Consider the following 22,969-nt stretch of genomic DNA (forward strand, 5'->3'; position numbering starts at 1 on the left):
CCAAAGGATACATTTCCATCGGTCTAATGTCCATTGCTCGTGTTTCATGGCCCAAGCAAGTCTCTTCTTCTTATTGGTGTTTAGTAGTGGCCTCTTTGCAGCAATTTGACCATGAAGGCCTAATTCACACTGAACAGTTGATGTTGAGATGTGTCTGTTACTTGAACTCCGTGAAGGATTTATTTGGGCTGCAATTTCTGAGGCTGGTAACTCTAATGAACTTATCCTCTGCTGCAGACGTAACTCTGGGTCTTCCTTTTGGCGGTCGTCATGAGAACCAGTTTCATGAAAGTGCTTGATGGATTTTGCGACTGTACTTGAAGAAACCTTGAAATTCTTGAAATGTTCCGCATTGACTGACCTTCATGTCTTAAAGTAATGATTGACTGTCGTTTCTCTGTAATGATTCTCCTCTTCGTCTGAGGAAGAGTAGTCAAGATCGGACCAACACGCAGCGTTAGAAGTGTCCATGTTAATATTTTAATATATCAGAACACGAAACAAAATAACAACGAGAATGTAAGAAACGAAACAGTCCTGTCAGGTGAAACAACACAAAACAGAAAACAACTACCCACAAACACAGGTGGGAACAGGCTACCTAAGTATGGTTCTCAATCAGAGACAACGATTGACAGCTGCCTCTGATTGGGAACCATACCAGGCCAAACACATAGAAGTACAAAACCTAGAACAAAACATAGAATGCCCACCCCAACTCACGCCCTGACCAAATAAAATAGAGACATAAAAAAGGAACTTAGGTCAGGACGTGACATTCTCCTTGCTTATTTGAGCTGTTCTTGCAATAATATGGTATTTTGCCAAATAGGCTATCTTCTGTATACCACCCCTGCCTTGTCACAACACAACTGATTGGCTCAAACGCAATAAGAAGGAAAGAAATTCCACAAATTAACTTTTAACAAGGCATTCATTGAAATGCATTCCAGATTACTACCACATGAAGCTGGTTGAGAGAATGCCAAGAGAGTGCAAAGCTGTCATCAAGGCAAAGGGTGGGTATTTGAAGAATCTCAAATATAAAAAATATTTTAATTTGTTTAACACTTCTTGGTTACTACATGATTCCATATGTGTTATTTCATAGTTTTGATGTCTTCGCTATTAGTACAAATAAATAGTAGTACAATAGTACAAATAAAAGAAAACCCTTGAATGAGTAGGTGTGTCAAAACCTTTGACCCGTAGTGTATACTAAGGCATATGTGAAAATTCTATAGGAATGTAGAGTGGGAAAGCAGCCGTGTGTTTGGACAATTAATTGTCCATTGTTACCGATATGGTCATTTTCATAGTTTATTAGAATGTTTTGGAATGACGTAGAGTAAGGCATTTGTGAAAATTCTACAGCAATATAGAGTGGGAAGCGGCCGTGCATTTGGACAATAAATAGACACTGCAGTAAATAAAACCTAATAAAAACATCTGTCTTGTCCAGGACCGGAGTCTACACAGACCGGTGCGCTGTAGCCAATCAGAACTACAGTAGACATTTATACAAATAAGCCATTTGCCACACAGGCCCACCATCATTCACTTTGAACTGGACTGTGTGTTTACAGTTGGTTACAACAGTGCGACTTTAGATCATTAGAAAGCATTGGTCAAAAGCCGCAAAATACACCTGAATGGATTTCTGCAAATATGTTACTTTACATTTGGGAACTTTACAGTACTATTGATTAAACAACCTTGAAAAGGTGTGCTCTCTCTCCCTCAGTTATGCACATCAACGACAACAAGATCAACAACTAGTGCTAGCCAGAGCAAGATGAGCTAATATCTAATGAAGGACCATTAGATAAACCCTCTGAAACTTTTTCAGCTAGTTGGCTGTCAAAATTGCACTGATAAAAGATGAGGAATTGTAGCCTCCTTGTCCTTCTGCAGCTTGCCTGCCAATGCATGCTTGTCCCAGCCAAGCACAAAAACTAACTGGCTAAAGATGGCTTGCTTGCTAGCTAGCTACTTCCAGACACAAATGAGAGGACACCTCACTCTGACCATTTTACTCGCTGTAGCAGAGCTGGTTTGACTATTTACATGTTATCTCGAGCATTCTTGACAAACTATGATTTTTTTTGCCTGTTTACTGACACAGGACAAAGTCAGGAGGTGTTGCACGTTCATACATTCATCAGTTGTTCTGGGCTCAGGCACACTCAGACGAGGGTGCTCTGAATTAGGAGTAGATAGTCAGAGTGAATTTGCGAACCCAAGAGATATGGTAACTGTTTAACAGTTGTTCAAGTTCTTGCTATGACTGACTTGTGATCATTGCCCTTGCCAGCTGTGATTTACAACCTGATACCAAGAAATGTATTGGTGAATTATATGAATCATGCATTGAACTGCATCCATCTATTCTGCCAACAACATTTACATTTACATTTAAGTCATTTAGCAGACGCTCTTATCCAGAGCGACTTACAAATTGGTGCATACACCTTATGACAACCAGTGGAACAGCCACTTGCATCTAAATCTTGTTGGGGGAGAAGGATTACCTACCCTTACTTACCCTATCCTAGGTATTCCTTGAAGAGGTGGGGTTTCAGGTGTCTCCGGAAGGTGGTGATTGACTCCGCTGTCCTGGCGTCGTGAGGGAGTTTGTTCCACCATTGGGGGGCCAGAGCAGCGAACAGTTTTGACTGGGCTGAGCGGGAACTGTACTTCCTCAGTGGTAGGGAGGCGAGCAGGCCAGAGGTGGATGAACGCAGTGCCCTTGTTTGGGTGTAGGGCCTGATCAGAGCCTGGAGGTACTGAGGTGCCGTTCCCCTCACAGCTCCGTAGGCGAGCACCATGGTCTTGTAGCGGATGCGAGCTTCAACTGGAAGCCAGTGGAGAGAGCGGAGGAGCGGGGTGACGTGAGAGAACTTGGGAAGGTTGAACACCAGACGGGCGTTCTGGATGAGTTGTAGGGGTTTAATGGCACAGGCAGGGAGCCCAGCCAACAGCGAGTTGCAGTAATCAAGACGGGAGATGACAAGTGCCTGGATTAGGACCTGCGCCGCTTCCTGTGTGAGGCAGGGTCGTACTCTGCGGATGTTGTAGAGCATGAACCTACAGGAACGGGACACCGCCTTGATGTTAGTTGAGAACGTCAGGGTGTTGTCCAGGATCACGCCAAGGTTCTTAGCGCTCTGGGAGGAGGACACAATGGAGTTGTCAACCGTGATGGCGAGATCATGGAACGGGCAGTCCTTCCCCGGGAGGAAGAGGAGCTCCGTCTTGCTGAGGTTCAGCTTGAGGTGGTGATCCGTCATCCACACTGATATGTCTGCCAGACATGCAGAGATGCGATTCGCCACCTGGTCATCAGAAGGGGGAAAGGAGAAGATTAATTGTGTGTCGTCTGCATAGCAATGATAGGAGAGACCATGTGAGGTTATGACAGAGCCAAGTGACTTGGTGTATAGCGAGAATAAGAGAGGGCCTAGAACAGAGCCCTGGGGGACACCAGTGGTGAGAGCCACCTGGTAGGAGCGACCTGTCAGGTAGGACGCAATCCAAGCGTGGGCCGCGCCGGAGATGCCCAACTCGGAGAGGGTGGAGAGGAGGATCTGATGGTTCACAGTATCGAAGGCAGCCGATAGGTCTAGAAGGATGAGAGCAGAGGAGAGAGAGTTAGCTTTAGCAGTGCGGAGCGCCTCCGTGATACAGAGAAGAGCAGTCTCAGTTGAATGACTAGTCTTGAAACCTGACTGATTTGGATCAAGAAGGTCATTCTGAGAGAGATAGCGGTAGAGCTGGCCAAGGACGGCACGCTCAAGAGTTTTGGAGAGAAAAGAGAGAAGGGATACTGGTCTGTAGTTGTTGACATCGGAGGGATCGAGTGTAGGTTTTTTCAGAAGGGGTGCAACTCTCGCTCTCTTGAAGACGGGAGGGACGTAGCCAGCGGTCAGGGATGAGTTGATGAGCGAGGTGAGGTAAGGGAGAAGGTCTCCGGAAATGGTCTGGAGAAGAGAGGAGGGGATAGGGTCAAGCGGGCAGGTTGTTGGGCGGCCGGCCGTCACAAGACGCGAGATTTCATCTGGAGAGAGAGGGGAGAAAGAGGTCAGAGCATAGGGTAGGGCAGTGTGAGCAGAACCAGCGGTGTCGTTTGACTTAGCAAACGAGGATCGGATGTCATCGACCTTCTTTTCAAAATGGTTGACGAAGTCATCTGCAGAGAGGGAGGAGGGAGGGGGAGGATTCAGGAGGGAGGAGAAGGTGGCAAAGAGCTTCCTAGGGTTAGAGGCAGATGCTTGGAACTTAGAATGGTAGAAAGTGGCTTGAGCAGCAGAGACAGAGGAGGAAAATGTAGAGAGGAGGGAGTGAAAGGATGCCAGGTCCGCAGGGAGGCGAGTTTTCCTCCATTTCCGCTCGGCTGCCCGGAGCCCTGTTCTGTGAGCTCGCAATGAGTCGTCGAGCCACGGAGCGGGAGGGGAGGACCGAGCCGGCCTGGAGGATAGGGGACATAGGGAGTCAAAGGATGCAGTAAGGGAGGAGAGGAGGGTTGAGGAGGCAGAATCAGGAGATAGGTTGGAGAAAGTTTGAGCAGAGGGAAGAGAAGATAGGATGGAAGAGGAGAGAGTAGCGGGGGAGAGAGAGCGAAGGTTGGGACGGCGCGATACCATCCGAGTAGGGGCAGTGTGGGAAGTGTTGGATGAGAGCGAGAGGGAAAAGGATACAAGGTAGTGGTCGGAGACTTGGAGGGGAGTTGCAATGAGGTTAGTGGAAGAACAGCATCTAGTAAAGATGAGGTCAAGCGTATTGCCTGCCTTGTGAGTAGGGGGAAGGTGAGAGGGTGAGGTCAAAAGAGGAGAGGAGTGGAAAGAAGGAGGCAGAGAGGAATGAGTCAAAGGTAGACGTGGGGAGGTTAAAGTCGCCCAGAACTGTGAGAGGTGAGCCGTCCTCAGGAAAGGAGCTTATCAAGGCATCAAGCTCATTGATGAACTCTCCGAGGGAACCTGGAGGGCGATAAATGATAAGGATGTTAAGCTTGAAAGGGCTGGTAACTGTGACAGCATGGAATTCAAAGGAGGCAATAGACAGATGGGTAAGGGGAGAAAGAGAGAAAGACCACTTGGGAGAGATGAGGATCCCGGTGCCACCACCCCGCTGACCAGAAGCTCTCGGGTGTGCGAGAACACGTGGGCGGACGAGGAGAGAGCAGTAGGAGTAGCAGTGTTATCTGTGGTGATCCATGTTTCCGTCAGTGCCAAGAAGTCAAGGGACTGGAGGGAGGCATAGGCTGAGATGAACTCTGCCTTGTTGGCCGCAGATCGGCAGTTCCAGAGGCTACCGGAGACCTGGAACTCCACGTGGGTCGTACGCGCTGGGACCACCAGGTTAGGGTGGTCGCGGCCACGCGGTGTGGAGCGTTTGTATGGTCTGTGCAGAGAGGAGAGAACAGGGATAGACAGACACATAGTTGACAGGCTACAGAAAAGGCTACGCTAATGCAAGGAAATTGAATGACAAGCGGACTACACGTCTCGAATGTTCAGAAAGTTAGGCTTACGTAGCAAGAATCTTATTGACTAAAATGATTAAAATGATACAGTACTGCTAAAGTAGGCTAGCTGGCAGTAGCTGCGTTGTTGACACTACACTAATCAAGTCGTTCCGTTGAGTGTAATAATTTCTACAGTGCTGCTATTCGGGGCCAGCTGGCTAGCTAGCAGTGTTGTTTACGTTACGTTGAGTTAAAAGAACGACAATAGCTGGCTAGCTAACCTAGGAAATCGCTCTAGACTACACAATTATCTTTGAAACAAAGACGGCTATGTAGCTAGCTATGTAACTAGCTACGATCAAACAAATCAAACCGTTGTACTGTAATGAAATGAAAATGTGATACTACCTGTGAATGCGACCGGTTGAGTTCTATTCAGTAGACGTTGGCTAGCTAGCAGAGTCTCCTACGTTAAGGACGACAAATAGCTGGCTAGCGAACCTCAGTGAATTAAGATAATCACTCCAAGGCTACACACACTAAACTACACAATTATCTTGGAAACAAAGACAGCTATGTAGCTAGCTAACACTGAACTAATCAAGTCGTACAGTTGAGTGAATAGCACTACAGTGATGCTAATCTGTGTGCGTTAGCTAGCGTTGCTAGCTCCTGGGCGAATAGCAGTGAAGGCTACGTTAGGGCGACGAAATACGAAATACGATAATTATGCAATTATCTCTGATACAAGGACGGCTATGTAGCTAGCTAAGAAGAATGGCTAAGATTATGTAGCTAGCTAACAGTAAACTAATCAAGTCGTACAGTTGAGTGAATAGCACTACAGTGATGCTAATCTGTGTGCGTTAGCTAGCGTTAGCTAGCTCCTGGGCGAATAGCAGTGAAGGCTACGTTAGGGCGACGAAATACGATAATTATGCAATTATCTCTGATACAAGGACGGCTATGTAGCTAGCTAAGAAGAATTGCTAAGATTAGACAAATCAACCGTTGTACTATAATGAAATGTAATGAAAAAGTTATACAACCTGCAGAGCGAAGTGCGAATGCGACCGCTCGCTCCAACCGGAACACACATGTTCCGGTTGGAGCCTTAGTGTACACATGTTCCGTGCCTTAGTGTACGGCACGGAACATTGAGTCAAATATAATGCAACTTTAAAACCCCTTATGAAGTTGGTTTTGTAGCATAAACTGGGAATTTGATATTTTTGACTGATATTATGATTGTCTTTTTGTTTCATATATGCAAAGTAGTTAAAACGCTGTCATTTTCACTCTCAAAATCACACTTTTTAAAAATAAAATTTTAAAAAGTCCACAACAACAATTAACCATATCAATCTGATTGGGTGGGCCTGTCAGGGCCTGGCTCCCCAGTTGGTGGGCCTCTTCATTCAGGCCCATCCATGTCTACGCCCCTGATGCAAACAGGCATGATGACAATTGCGCGTCACAAATAGCCTACTAACCAACACTTAGGACTTACCTTTTTCAATACCTAGTTGACTTAGTTAGCATTTACTGGTAGATATCATACGTCGAAACGTCTTTCCTACCCACCGGGCTACCGATGTCGTTCTTCTGTGAGCTGCTCCATGCCAAAACCAGTGGAGAGCTGCTCACTCTTGCTGTCTGCAGATGATATTCCGCTGTAACTAGGCTATGTGTTCAGCGCACATGCATGTGAATATATTTCACGGGCTTTGCGATTGTGTTGGCTACTTTGTGCATGATTTCTCTATTGTAGTACGTAATTGATAAGTCATATACCTCCACTACACTCATTTTGATACGCAACAGTAGGGATTAAGAAGTGAGTATAAGCAATGCCCACTGAAAAAAAATGGTATAGGGTTTATACCTGCGTATAGCTTCCACTTGTGTTTTACATAAAGTGACCTCTCCTACATGAGTGAGCTGGTATTACAGTTGCTGTCCTTTCAGGATCACCAACCTATCACACACTGAAGGTCTCTAGGTTCACCACTGCGCAAGCATATCTATAAAGGCTGTTAAGATACTAATGTTTCAAGAAAGGAGTGTATATATTTGGCCAAGCGAAGCGGTTTTCTGCGCTGACTGAAAGGAAGCTGATAATGATGTTTTTTACTCTGCTGGTCTCCGGAAGAAATTACATGTCCTCACTGTCCAAGACCGAGTCAAGAGGGAGTACAACTGTATCCTACACAGAAACAAGGCCGACACTCAATATGTGGTCTCAGGTATTACACAGCATTGATGCCTACAGTACCAGTCCCCTCGCTCCCACACTCCATCCCTCTTTACCTCTATCCCTCCATCCTTCCGTCCCTCCTTCCCTACCTCACTATCTCTCACTGTCTGTGTATTCCCTCTCTCCACCTCTTCCTCCTTCCTCTGTTCTCTCTAGTTGTTAGGAAACATAGCAGACCACACTTTTAGAAAAAAGGTTTCCAAAGGGTTATTTGGCTGTCCTCATAGGAGAACCCTTTTTGATTCCAGGTGGAACCCTTTTTGGTTCCAGGTAGAACTGTTTTGGGTTCCATGTAGAACCCCTGTGGAAAGGGTTCTACATGGAACACAATAGGGTTCTACCTGGAACCAAAAGGGTTCTACTTGAAACTGAAAATGGCTCTTCAAAGGGTTCTCTTTTAGATTCTAGATATCACCTTTATTTTCGAAGAGGGCAGAGATATTCGATTGAGCTTCTCATCATTTTAGGAGAGCAGAGAGAGAGTTATGACAGACACAGAGAGAGAGCGAGAGAGACAGAGAGAGCGAGAGAGTGTGAGTAGGAGAGGAGTGAGGAGTTCCTCTGTACAGTTTAACACGCTGAGACAGGCAGTGTGTCTGTCTGTATGTCTGTCTGACATCTCTTACTGAATGTTTGTGCTTCTGGTCTAATAGAACACAGCCTCAGGCCCTTATCAACAATCCTTCTCTCTCTTTTCTCTTTATCTATCTCTCTCTCTCTCTCGCTCTCTCTCTCTCTCTCCCTGTCTCTTCCTCTATTTCCCAGGTGCTTGTAATGATTTAACCTGTAATTTATAAAGACCAAATACTTCAAAGTGTTGCTGTGTTTGGGTGTTGAATATTTTAAACAAGTTTTTTTGCCAGCTGGTTGCAGTCAGAAGTCTTAGTTGTTATAATATCTGTCGACAGTTTTTGTTTTGTGTGTGTGTGTGTGTCACATCTTCTCCCGCTCCTCCCCTCGTAGCCTACGACATCGCCGGAATACTAACCACCTGTCCTGGGATTCTTCGTTACGCACACCTCACACTCATCATTACGCACACCTGTTAATCATTATGATTCACACCTGGACTTCATTACCTTCATCATTTCCTCCCCTTTATACGTCACGCTCTTATGTTCACTCACCAGTTGGTATTATTCTTGTGTACCGGCGTGTCGCCTCATAGAATTGTGTCGTTCTTGGTTTTGTTGTTTTATTGAAGGTTTCACTTGCACCTGCTTCCCGACTCACAGTGCCATTATTACAGTGTGTGTGTGTTCCAACTCATAACAACCTACCCTTAAAACGTAGACCTTTTCTATGAGTTGGTCAGTACAGCAGAGACCACTAGATACACAACTAACAGTGTCAAATGAAATACACTCTCCCCACAGCCCTAGCCTACTGACTGTCTCACTGTCCTGCATGGCAGAGGATATGTATGTATTGAACAAAGAAATGTTAACTGAATCCTGCAGTCAGGAGAGAACAATAACACAGGTGTGTGTAGGTGCTCCGCATCGATACAGGTGTGTGTAGGTGCTCCGCATCGATACAGGTGTGTGTAGGTGCTCCGCATCGATACAGGTGTGTGTAGGTGCTCCGCATCGATACAGGTGTGTGTAGGTGCTCCGCATCGATACAGGTGTGTGTAGGTGCTCCAGGTGTGTGTAGGTGCATCGATACAGGTGTGTGTAGGTACAGGTGTGTGTAGGTGCTCCGCATCGATACAGGTGTGTGTAGGTGCTCCGCATCGATACAGGTGTGTGTAGGTGCTCCGCATCGATACAGGTGTGTGTAGGTGCTCCGCATCGATACAGGTGTGTGTAGGTGCTCCGCATCGATACAGGTGTGTGTAGGTGCTCCGCATCGATACAGGTGTGTGTAGGTGCTCCGCATCGATACAGGTGTGTGTAGGTGCTCCGCATCGATACAGGTGCACTGTGTGTTTGTTTCAGTTGGAGACCAAACCCTCTTAGGTGAGGCAACAGCAGATGGGCCATGAGACAAACCTGCAGGATCAAAACACTTATACGAGAGAGAGAGACCTGTCTCCTTGTCCTACAGGCCCCAGGGCTGGTAACAGTACAAAACCTCAAAGTGTCTACAGATAGTGGTTTTCAAACCTTCTCCTCGGGGACACCAGAAATTTTACAACTCTGAGCTAGCCCTGAACTAGCTCACCTGATTTTATTCCTTTATTTAACTAGGTATGTCAGTTAAGAACACGTTCTTATTTTCAATGATGGCCTAGGAACAGTGGGTTAACTGCCTGTTCAGGGGCAGAACGACAGATTTGTACCTTGTCAGCTCGGGGATTCGAACTTGCTTTCCATTACTAGTCCAATGCTCTAACCACTAGGCTACCCTGCCGCAGTTCACAGAGGACTATTCTAAACTCATGCCTATAGTGCGTGTGCTGATAAGTGGTCAAGGGCTTGAAACCTATATAATTACACACAAGAAGATAGTGGAGGGAGCAGAGGAAGAGTGGAGAGGAAAAAGAGGAAATGATTTCATTGACTGTGTTTTTTATGCATGAGAGCAAGTCCCCTTTCATTCCCTCTCTCTCTCTCTTCTGCTTTAAAGCAGAAGGTCACTTATCATTTTAATGTCCACACTCTCTCTCTGTCTCAAAACCGTCTGCTATTAGCTGCAGATTGACCACTTTACTCTGATGGCCTAACACCAGGGGGACTCTGTCCTGAATGGGAAATAGGACTAATTAAAGGACTCTATTACCACGCACAGGGACACCAGATTTAGGTTTGTAAACAGAAACATTGACAATTTAATCTTAATCTCAAACACATTTAACTGTAATTTCACCCCAAATGCACTTACCATTTCCAAACACTTCTCTGCTCCTTTTGCTGTGAAAAAAGCGGTGAACTTGTATGTGTGTGTGTGTCTGTTTGGTGCATCCATGCACGTACGTCCGCATGTGAGCGTGTGTGTGTGTTGGAGGAGTCACTGGGCTGATGAGCGAAGTTAGAGGGGTTTCTGGGGGATTCTAATGATGCTATAGTGACCTTTGTGAGTAGTTGTTCTGCTGTTCTATTCAGGTCTGGTAGGCACACACCTTTACGTTACTCACACAATTCAAACCTGTTCTCTTTCGTATGCACACACACACACATACAAACTCACACACAGACGTGACGGCAGGGTCACACAGTTCACAGAGGACTATTCTAAACTCATGCCTATGGTGCATGTGCTGATAAATCTAGGCTAAGGATGTTGTTTGGGCCTGAGATTTGAGGGATTTTTTTGTGGGGGGGGGGGATCAAGTGCTTTTAGTTTGACACTTTTCCTGACTGATGTTCATCTTAGTTGGTAGAAGAGTTAAGATTTGGAATAATCGTTTATTTCTGGTCTGTTTGCATTTTGAGCTTTGTTTTTGCTTCTAGTTTGAGCTTTCTCTCTGTCTCTGTCTCGATTAAAGGAAAGGAGAAAGGTGAGGAACAGAGGAGAGTAGAGGGGAGGTGAGGAATGGTGGAAAGACGGGCAAGAATAGAGTGATGAGAGAGCAGAGCTGTAGAGTGGAAAGCAGAGGAGAGTTGGTGAAAGGACTGGGGAGAGGAGATGAGGGGTAGTGGAGGATAGGGATTTGAGCTGGGGGTGTACTGGGCTGATGTGTTGGGGTCGGTAGGAAGAGAACGGATTTTGGGTGGGGATCAACTCATTCACCCGCCCAAATGGCTTTCAAAAATCTATTTCACACATACACACATACGCACAAACCCTTTCACAGGCGTAGAGATCAGTGTACTATCGATCCGCTTCTGGCCGTGATTAAACCAGATACACACACACACACAGGTCGGTCTCCTCTGTGAGCCTCATATCTGTTTTTTGCATGGGCTGTGTCTCAATCCACCGCATCTGCTTATGTCGGCCGTCTGCATCTGCGGTGAAAAGTGACAGAGTTACAGCGCTGTTTGTCAGACCAGGAGAAATCACAAAAATGGGTCTTCTCACAGAAACGTTTGTAGTGTCCGAACTGTTTGGCTACTAACTAATATGACCACTCTATGGAAAGATGAGACACTTATGAACCTGATGGTATTCTCTGTTTTGCTCCACGACCTCCAAAAGCCCCACGGGACTCGTCTGAAATTGGTACCGCCGACGTGCCAACTTCTGTCTGTAGCGTCCAAACGGTTTGGGCTACAAATAAATATGACCCCACTATGGAAAGGGGAGACTCCCACAAACACGATGGTGTCCTATGGTGTGCTCTTAGATGTGCTCTATGACCTAAAGGTAGCCCATACAAATGAATGTAAGTATGGAGGTTTTTTGTGCCAACAAAAAATGGGGTTAAAAATGTGTCCAAAAAACATCAATATTTCCTGAGTTTTCTTTTATCTCCTAGATATAGAAAAGACACTTCAAAACCTTAAATATTTTTTTTTACTGTATTTTTCTGGCCATTTATGAATGTGTTATTCATTGCGTTTCTATGGGCTAGAATTGTAAAGGCCAAATGTAACATTTGATCAATTAATTTGAATTCGTTTTTTTATACATACAGGGGTCCTAAAATTCGAAATGAAACAGCTAAATGATCCATGGTATGACCATAAAACAATTACATATGTTAGCTTAGTAGAACCCCCTACCCCCCACAAAAAAAAGGTTTTAGAGGTTTTCATGTGTGTGTATCTCTCCCTGTTTCTCTCCCCTGTAGGAGCTGCAGTTTGAGAGACTGACCCGTGAGCTGGAGGCAGAAAGACAGATTGTAGCCACCCAGTTGGAGAGATGCAAGCTGGGCTCTGAGACTGGTGGAAGTATGAGCAGCATCAGGTAACACACCTGTCTGTGTGTGTGTGTAGAATGGCCAGCGAGCTCCCAGGGTGGAACTCTCTTTATAAGTATTCTCTCAGGGGGACACATTAATCTGTGACACCCTCTGACTCTTTGACACCTTAAAATGAGCTGAGAGGATCATTCGTTTTTCGTGTGTGTGTGCGTGCGTGGGTGTTTGTGTGTGTGTGTTGGGGAGGGGGGTTGTGTGTGTAGAATGGCCAGCTAGCTCAGGGTGGAACTCTCTTTATAAGTATTCTCTCAGGGGGACACATTAATCTGTGATACCCTCTGACTCTTTGACACCTTAAAATGAGCTGAGAGGATAATTAGTTTGTCCTGTGTGTGTGTTTATGCATGTGTGTATGTGTGTATGTGTGTGTGCATGTGTGTATGTGTGTATGTGTGTGTGCATGCGTGCCCACACTAACTGTCATCATGGGAGCGTACTTTAATGTTCCAGTGTTAATTAGTTAATTAATTAGTACATTAGTACAACCACGGCCCTAGATTGTCCAAAAACAGTTAAATTATGTTTGGCAATTATGAGTATGACCTTGGGATGCCAAAACTATTGACAAATGGTTTTCAGAAGACGAGAAAGAGCACCTAATGAAAAGAGGGAGATAGGAGAATGAAGGAAGGAGGGAGGAGGGGGCCGAGGAGAGGATGTCAGTATGTGATTCGCATGAGAGTTAGCTTCTGTATGCTAACAGCTCTGAGCAAGAGACAGTGGAACAGAGCGGTACTAGATTCAGACTGTGTGGCAGCTTCGTAGACAATGCAGATAATGATGCATTACATTATTACACATTACATTATTCAGAGATAGAGATAGAAGGAGAGGCGATACCGGTGCCCCCGCACATTGACTCTGTACTGGTATCCCCTGTATATAGCCTCTACATTGACTCTGTACCGGTACCCCCTGTATACAGCCTCTACATTGACTCTGTACCGCTATCCCCTGTATATAGCCTCCACATTGACTCTGTACCGGTAACCCCTGTATATAGCCTCCACATTGACTCGGTACTGGTACCCCCTGTATACAGCCTCTACATTGACTCTGTACCGGGAACCCCTGTATATAGACTCCACATTGACTCTGTACCGGTACCCCCTGTATATAGCCTCCACATTGACTCTGTACTGGTACCCCCTGTATATAGCCTCCACATTGACTCTGTACTGGTACCCCCTGTATATAGCCTCCACATTGACTCTGTACTGTTACCCCCTGTATATAGCCTCCACATTGACTCTGTACTGGTACCCCCTGTATATAGCCTCCACATTGACTCTGTACTGGTACCCCTGTATATAGCCTCCACATTGACTCTGTACTGGTACCCCCTGTATATAGCCTCCACATTGACTCTGTACTGGTACCCCCTGTATATAGCCTCCACATTGACTCTGTACTGGTACCCCCTGTATATAGCCTCCACATTGACTCTGTACTGGTACCCCCTGTATATAGCCTCCACATTGACTCTGTACTGGTACCCCCTGTATATAGCCTCCACATTGACTCTGTACTGGTACCCCCTGTATATAGCCTCCACATTGACTCTGTACTGGTACCCCCTGTATATAGCCTCCACATTGACTCTGTACTGGTACCCCCTGTATATAGCCTCCACATTGACTCTGTACTGTTACTGTATATAGTACCCCCCCACTGTACTGGTACCCCTGTATATAGCCTCCACATTGACTCTGTACTGGTACCCCCTGTATATAGCCTCCACATTGACTCTGTACTGGTACCCCCTGTATATAGCCTCCACATTGACTCTGTACTGGTACCCCCTGTATATAGCCTCCACATTGACTCTGTACTGGTACCCCCTGTATATAGCCCCGCTATTGATATTTACTGCAGCTCTTTAATTATTTCTTATTCTTATGTCTTACTTTTTTTTAGGTATTTTCTTAAAACTGCATTGTTGGTTAAGGGCTTGTAAGTACGCATTTCACTGTAAGGTCAACCAACACCTGTTGTATTTGGCGCATGTGACAAATACAATTTAATTTGATTTGATAGGAAAGGGTTGAAGTTTGACTCTTCTGACTGTTGACAAATAAAATCAGTTTATTTGTCAAGTGCGCCGAATGCAACAGGTGTAGGTAGACCTTACAGTGAAATGCTTACTTACAGGCTCTAACCAACAGTGCAATTTCTAAGTTAAAAAAAAGGTATTAGGTGAACAATAGATAAGTAAATAAATAAAAACAACAGAAGTAAAAACAACAGTAATTATGACAGTGAAAAATAACAGTAGCGAGGCTATATACACTATTGAGACTATAACAGTAGCGAGGCTATATACACTACTGAGGCTATAACAGTAGCGAGGCTATATACACTACTGAGGCTATAACAGTAGCGAGGCTATATACACTACTGAGGCTATAACAGTAGCGAGGCTATATACACTACTGAGGCTATAACAGTAGCGAGGCTATATACACTACTGAGGCTATAACAGTAGCGAGGCTATATACACTATTGAGACTATAACAGTAACGAGGCTATATACACTATTGAGGCTATAACAGTAGCGAGGCTATATACAGGTTAGTCGGGCTGATTGAGGTAGTATGTACAAGTAGGTATGGTTAAAGTGACTATGCATATATGATAAACAGAGAGTAGCAGTAGCTTAAAAGAGGGGTTGGCATGTGTGGGTGGCGGGACACAATGCCTATAGTCCGGATAGTCCGGGGGCACTGGTTGGTCGGGCTAATTGAGGTAGTATGTATTTTTAAAGTGACTATGCATATACAGTGGGGCAAAAAAGGATTTAGTCAGCCACCAATTGTGCAAGTTCTCCCACTTAATAAGATGAGAGAGGCCTGTAATTTTCATCATAGGTACACTTCAACTATGACAGACAATATGAGGAAAAAAAATCACATTGTAGGATTTTTAATTAATTTATTTGCAAATTATGGTGGAAAATAAGTAGTTGGTCAATAACAAAGGTTTATCTCAACACTTTGTTATATACCCTTTGTTGGCAATGACAGAGGTCAAACGTTTTCTGTAAGGCTTCACAAGGTTTTCACACACTGTTGCTGGTATTTTGGCCCATTCCTCCATGCAGATCTCCTCTAGAGCAGTGATGTTTTGGGGCTGTTGCTGGACAACATGGACTTTCAACTCCCTCCAAAGATTTTCTATGGGGTTGAGATCTGGAGACTGGCTAGGCCATTCCAGGACCTTGAAATGCTCCCACAGTTGATTTCTTCAAACCAAGCTGCTTACCTATTGCAGATTCAGTCTTCCCAGCCTGGTGCAGGTCTACCCTTTAGAGTCCCGGAGTCCCGGACCTTGAAAGCGGCAGCTCTACCCTTTAGCTCAGTGCGAAATGTTGCCTGTTGGGCCTGCTCAGCATCATGGCTTCTTGTTGGGGTATGTACGTACAGTCACTGTGGGGACGACGTCCTCTAAGCACTTATTGATAAAGACAGGGACTGATGTTGTGTACTCCTCAATGCCATCAGAGGAATCCCGGAACATGTTCCAGGCTGTGATAGCAAAACAGTCCTGTAGTTTAGCATCTGCTTCATCTGACCACTTTTTTATAGACCCAGTCACTGGTGCTTCCTGCTTGAATTTTTGCTTGTAAGGAGGAATCCGGAGAATAGAATTGTTGTCAGATTTACCAAATGGAGGGTGAGGGAGAGCTTTGTATGATTCTCTGTGTGTGGAGTACAGGTGATCTAGAATTGTTTTCCCTCTGGTTGCACATTTGACATGTTGATAGAAATGAGGAAGAACTGATTTAAGTTTCCCTGCATTAAAGTCTCTGGCCACTAGGAGCGCCGCCTCTGGGTGAGCGGTTTCCTTTTTGCTTATTTCCTTTTTCAACTGACTGAGTGCAGTCTTAGTGGTGGTACAACTGCTGCCATTTCGTCGAGCTGGTGATGGTGTGTGTTTGTGTGAGTTGAGTGTGTTTGTGCATGCATACGAATGTGTGTGTGTGTTCCAAATTCAGACATTGTGTGCTCCCATGTTAAAAGCAGAGATGTACTCTAATAAATTCAGATCCACTCCAGGGGGTCCTCATTGCGTAAGAACAGACCTCCCAGCTGGCTGGCTGGCAAGGCAGAAGAATGGATGGAAAACACTGGAAAATAATTATCTTAAATAAGTTCTTATCAAACTCTCATGCCTCAGCTTTGACAATGACATAACACCATAACCAATCATTGGTAAGGTCAGCTGATTGGCCTACTGCTAGCCAATCTTCTGTCAGAGAAACTAGTGAGTGAAGCATGTCCATGTTGTTCTATGGACTCAGCGTGATCTGCATTCTGTGTGTTAATCTCATGTCAAATCAAATCAAATCAAATTGTATTTGTCACATACACATGGTTAGCAGATGTTAATGCGAGTGTAGCGAAATGCTTGTGCTTCTAGTTCCGACAATGCAGTAATAACCAACAAGTCGAACACTGAGCCTGTATGTGTCATCTCTCCAGGACTGTGTATGTGTGTGTTTGCATGTGTATCGTGTGTATGCAGGGGCTTGAATTTGTGTGTGTGTGTGTCTATGTGTGCATTGAATGTGTGTGTGTTTGTAGCCTCGATTCTAATCCACACATCAGGCCTGGCTGAGGACCAACCCAGCTGGCAGTCGTTCTCCTAGCTGCCTGTGTGATATTGTGATTGCCGTCTGCGCTACTGCCTGTGTAATAATGTGATTACTCCCCATATGTGACGGCTTCGCCTTGCTAAGCTTTGTCTAATCACTAACCGTGTGTGTGTGGGTAATGTGAATGTGTATGTGTGTGAGCGTGCGTGTGTGGATGTGTGTGTTGCACGTGTCAGTGTGTGTGTGTTAGTGTGTGTGTGTGTGGGTTATGTGAATGTGTATGTGTGTGAGCGTGCGTGTGTGGATGTGTGTGAGCGTGCGTGTGTGGATGTGTGTGTTGCAGGTGTCAGTGTGTGTGTGTGTTTTAGTGTGTGTGTGTGTTTGTTTGATGTCTCCCTGGCATGTCTGCTCAGATGAGGCTTGGCAGCTGGTATTCTGTGAGTGACAGGAGAATTTTATTAGATGCAGACGAGGCTTTATAACCCATCCAACTCAATATCTCGGTCTGGATATTAACAGATGTAATGTTAGTGTGTGGCTGATCAGAGATTCCGCTGTATTCAGGGAGACTTCTATAACCTTTCCCAGACTGCATCCCAAATGGCACCCTATTCCCTACATAGTGCACTACTTTTGACCAGGCCCGTAGGGCTCTGATTTAAATAGAGTGCACTATATAGAGAAAATGATGCTATTTGGGATGCAGACACTGTCTTCCTTCTGTCAGAAACCATCCCTCACTCCTTCATCTGAGCTCACAGAAAGACCAGGGCCAGAAATAGATCTAAATGACTGAAATGTGTGGAGATGAAAATGAAACCATTTTATTATCTCAATGTGTTTCATTTGTAATATTATTGGAAATCATTTTGGACCATTTTGGTCTTCTTGTTGGAAAGAATGATAAGGCAGGACAATGTGCGTGTGTGTGTTGTGTGTAGATATAATGTATGTGTGTGTGTGTCTTCTCGAGGTGCTGCCCTGTCTCTCCTCAGGAGTGTTCTGCTTCATGAAGTTGTTCAGGCATCTCCACAGATGGCTCTCTGGGCTGAGGACACTGGCCAGCCATCTGTGGCAGGACACACCCAGTATCACGACTCAAGATATGACCCAGATGCAGACACGGGAGGCGAATAGAACAGTTCTCAGAAGATTTATTAGAAACACGGTGCAGGCAAAGGGCAGGTTGAGGGCAGGCAGAGGTTCGTGATCAGGTCAGACTCAGACAGGTACAGGACGGCAGGCAGGCTCGGGGTCAGGGCAGGCAGAATGGTCAGAACCGGGAAAAACTAGAAGCAGAACTAGAGAAACAGGAATGCAGAAAGAATGCTGGTAAAACCTGACAAGACGGACTGGCAACAGACAAACAAAGAACACAAGTATAAATACACAGGGGATAATGGGAAGATGGGTGAGACCTGGAGGGGGTGGAGACAAGCACAAAGACAGCTGAGCCCACCTGGCGGGAGCCCACCTAGGGAGCCCACCTAGGGACCCCACCTGGTGTCCTTCCTGGGCGCATACCTGGTTGGCCCGTGATGCCGGCGATGGAACTCAGGAATGAGGGCTGGATCCAGGATGTTCCTAGTGGGGACTCAGCACCTCTCCTCCGGGCCATAACCCTCCCAGTTAATCAGGTACTGGAATCCCCTGCCCTGCGGCAAACCTTCAGGAGGCGCCTCACCATGTCCGCCGGTTGGCGGATGAGGGAGAGGGGTGGCCCTGGAAACAGGCGACAAAGGGCTGTGAGACATAGGTTGAATCCTAGACACATGAAAAGTGGGATGTATACAGAGGATACGGGGCAACAGAAAGATGAACAGCAGAGGGGCTAAGGATCTTGGAGTTGGGGAAAGGGTCGATAAAATAGGGGGACAGTTTGCGGGACTCTACCCGGAGGGGCAGATCCCGAGTGGACAGCCATACCCTGTGCCCGAGACAATAACAGAGAGCCGGGGTTCAGTGGCGGTCCGCCTGTCGTCAATACCTGGAGGTGGTCTTGAGAATAGCTGACCGGACTCTCTTCCAGGTACAGTGATAGCGGTGGATGAACATCTGGTCTGAGGGTATGCTGACCTCTTCCTCTTGCTCCGGGAAGAGCAGGGGCTGATATCCCAGGGAGCACTCAAAATGTGAGAAACCAGTGGCCGGGTGTTGCAGGCATACTCTACCCACACAGCTTCTGGCTTCAGGTGGTGGTTTAGGCGGAGACCAGGCAGCGAAGAGTCGTCTCAAGGTCCCGATTGGCTTGCACTGACTGCGGGTGGAACCCTGAGGATAGGCTGGCCGACGACCCAATGAGCATGCAGAATGCCTTCCAGAACTGGGGACCCTGGTCGGAGACCATGTCCACCGGAAGTCCATGGGTCTGGAAGACGTGCTGCACCATGAGCTGGGCCGTCTCCATGGCTGAGGGTAGCTTGGGGAGAGGGATGAAGTGGGCAGCTTTGGAAAACTGGTCCACCACGGTAAGGATAACCGTATAGCAGTGGGGAAATAGAGGTGTGACAGCGCATTCGGCTTCACATTCTTGGATCCCGGGCAGTAGGAGATGGTGAACTTAAATTAGGTGAATAGCAGGGCCCATCGAGCTTGCCTGGAGTTGAGGCACTTGGCGGTGCTGAGATATTCTATGGATGGGTGTTCCGCCCCCTCCATCTTCACCGCCAGAAGTTCCCGGTTACCCATGTTGTAATTCCTTTCTGTGGGGTTGAGCCGATGGGAGAGGAAAGCTCAAGGATGCAGCTTTTGGTCTTGTGCCGAACACTGGGACTGAACAGCCCCCACTCCAACGTCTGAGGCATTGAGTGGAAGCGGGTAACGGTTTTTAACCGTGATGTCATTCAGGCCCGGAAGTCAATACACGGACGCAGGGTTTTGTCCTTCTTCTCCACAAAGAAGAACCCTGCTTCAGTGGGGGAGACAAAAAGAAGGATGGATGCCCCCTGCAGCCAGATAGTTCTCAATATACGTCTCCATCCCCTTGGTCTCCGGACCTGACAGGGAATAAAGCCACCCCTGAGGTGGTGTAGTGCCTGGAAGAAGGTAGATGGCATAGTCATACGGCTGATGCGGAGGAAGCGAGGTGGCACGGGCCTTGCTGAAAACATCCCGGAGGTCCTGGTACACCACGGGAATGGCGGAGAGGTCCGGGGCTTTTCCCAAGCCCACAGGGAGACATCCCAGGGGAGGCAGCGCCGACTTCAGGCAATGCCCATGGCAAAACATGCTCCAACCCATGATAGAACTAGTAGCCCAGTCAATCAGGTGATTGTGCCTCTGGAGCCAGGAAAACCCCAAAACCACGGGTTTCAATGGCCAGGAACTGCATAAACTCACTGTATTTACCCGGAACTCTCAGGTTAATGGGACAAGTGGTGTGGGTGACTCTGCCAATAGAGTGTCCATCCAATACTCTTACTTCCATGGGTTGTGTGAGGATTTCCCAGCTCCGACACCAGGGTAGTGTCCATAAAGCTCTAGTCGGTCTATGAGCACCCAAAGAGATTTGGACCGGTTACCCCACAACAGAGTAGCATGGACAGGGGTATAAGCAATGGAAGATTGGAAACTCCCGCATGGCTCACCAGAGTACTCATACTAGTACCTCCTCAATGAGGCTGGTTCTTTAATGGGAAGGTAGATAAAAACATGTCCCGTAGCTCCACAATACAGTCCACAATACAGACAGCTCTGTGTCTTAAGTTTGCGCTCAGCAGGAGACAATCTAGCCCCGCCCTGTTGCATGAGCTCCGGAGGAGACGACTCGACAGCCCTCGGTGACCTCCGAGAGACTTTGGCCAACATCGGATCCACTCAGAAATGTGGGCTTTGGGGATTCCCGGGATTCCTCGGATGCTAGGTGGAAATTGAGGGCGAGCGTCGACGACAGGGAACAGACTCCCTCTCCCTCCTACATTCCCGTAGCCGCCCATCGATCCGGATGGTGAAGGCAATGAGGAAGTCACGGTCCAAAGGCAGCTCTCGTCTTTAATCACCTCCCACCACCCGTGAAGGAACGCGTCGAACAGAGCTTCCGGGTTCCAGGCACTCTCAGCCGCCAACGTGCAAAAATTCACTGTGTAGTCTGCCACACTACGGGAATCCTGACGTAGTTGGAGCAGCTTACGAGCCGTCTCTCTCTCAGACAACGGAGAATCAAACACTTTCCGTACCTCTGCCACAAACTCCTCCAATCTGAGGCCAACTGTGGATTGTTGCTCCCACAACTCCGTAGCCCAGGCAAGAGCCCTCCTGGACATCAGATCCTCAAGTGATCTGAGGGAAAGGAAGAGGGCTGCAGCTCAAAGATGAGAGAACACTGGGAGAGCAACGCCTGGCAGGATCCAGGATTTCCAGCGTAGTGCTCCGAAGGAGGTAGGCGGGGTTCTTGAGAAGCTCTCTCTATCTTTCTCTCTGTCTCTCTCTCTCTCTCTCCTCTATTTACCCTGTCAGCTAGGTTTAAACTTTAGTCACCCAGACCAAAGCTGATAGAGAGAGAACAGGATGGGAGGAAGAAGAGGGAGATAAAGAAAGAGAGAGGGGGAGAGACAGGCTGGGAAGAGAGGCAGAAAAAGAGAGAGTAGGCTAGAGAGCGAGAGAGGAAGAGGTTGAGGATACCTATGCCAGGTGACTATGAACCATGCAGGTATATCATATCAGTAGGTGTAACAACACGAGTTTCGGCCTCGCAGGAACGACCCCGTGATTTATATGCAAATGAGAGGGAAGTGTAGAAAACAATGGAGCGAAAACAAACATGACCCCTAAATGAGTGTTTTATTGTGTTTTTGACAATCGTTAGCATCTGATGACAGAAAAGGTGTAGGTATTAATGGAGAGAATGGGATCAGGTCACAGCCAAAGTAAAGGGGAAGGAGAGAGCAATGGAGAGGGAGAGATGGAGGGAGAGAGGCACAGAAGGAGAGAGAGTGGGCTAATAAATTGCTTTTCATTACCATGAGTCAGCCACGGAATAGTTTCATTGATTTATCTCTTTTCATTTTCCCCATTCGTTCTGTCTCTCCATCTCCATCTCCCTCTCTCTTTTTCTCTCTCTCTCTCACACACACTCTATCCCTTCTGCCTCCAACTCTCTCCCCTTCCTCTCTGCCTCATTCCCTCTGCTTGTGTATGTGTGGATACTGTATAGTGTGTAAGGCTCCATCTATAGTAAAGGCTTTATTACTGACTTTATAAACCTAGCAGTGTATACCTGAGTGATTAAGTACATCCAGTGGCAGACATCTATGTGTGTGTGTGTGTGTGTGTGTGTGTGTGTGTGTGTGTGTGTGTGTGTGTGTGTGTGTGTGTGTGTGTGTGTGTGTGTGTGTGTGTGTGTGTGTGTGTGTGTGTGTGTGCACATTAATTACATCCTCTCAGAAGGCCAGTTATTTCTTTAGGACTTATTATTTCTTTATTCTTATTATGTGCTGTATGGATTATGAACAGTAGGGCCACTATCAAGGACAGTGTGTTCACACACAACCCCCCATGAATACATACAGCTCACATACACACATATCCCAACACACACATTGAAGTTTCAAATGCAAAACTTAAAGTTTGTTAAGCCGATTTTAAGTGAGGAAAAGCCTTTATAAATACGGTTCCACATAGAGGCTGGTGCTGCTCACCATGCCAGACACGCTCTGCTCTCTGGATGGACTGCCAACACCGGGATTTATTCACTGACTCAGCCGACACACACACACACACACACACATACACACACACGCCCAGCAGGCACGAAAGTTCGATAATTAAATCATATCAGGATGTACCGTGTCAGATCCCTCGCCAAATCAAACATCAGTCTAGTGCCTGTCACACACACACACACACACA

At 46.5% G+C, this 22,969-nt stretch overlaps 1 protein-coding gene across 1 annotated transcript in view; it reads left to right on the forward strand.

The window, feature by feature from the left end:
• The window catches only part of ctnnd2a (catenin (cadherin-associated protein), delta 2a), a 389,747-nt gene that overhangs the window by 138,156 nt on the left and 228,622 nt on the right, over positions 1-22,969 (forward strand). The window contains exon 3 of the mRNA XM_052483548.1: positions 12,400-12,515. Within this exon, the coding sequence (XP_052339508.1) occupies positions 12,400-12,515 (116 nt within the window). The remainder of the gene's footprint in view (positions 1-12,399; positions 12,516-22,969) is intronic.

Source organism: Oncorhynchus keta, chromosome 28 (genome assembly GCF_023373465.1).
Source record: "Oncorhynchus keta strain PuntledgeMale-10-30-2019 chromosome 28, Oket_V2, whole genome shotgun sequence".
In the NCBI taxonomy this organism is placed as follows: Eukaryota; Metazoa; Chordata; class Actinopteri; order Salmoniformes; family Salmonidae; genus Oncorhynchus; species Oncorhynchus keta.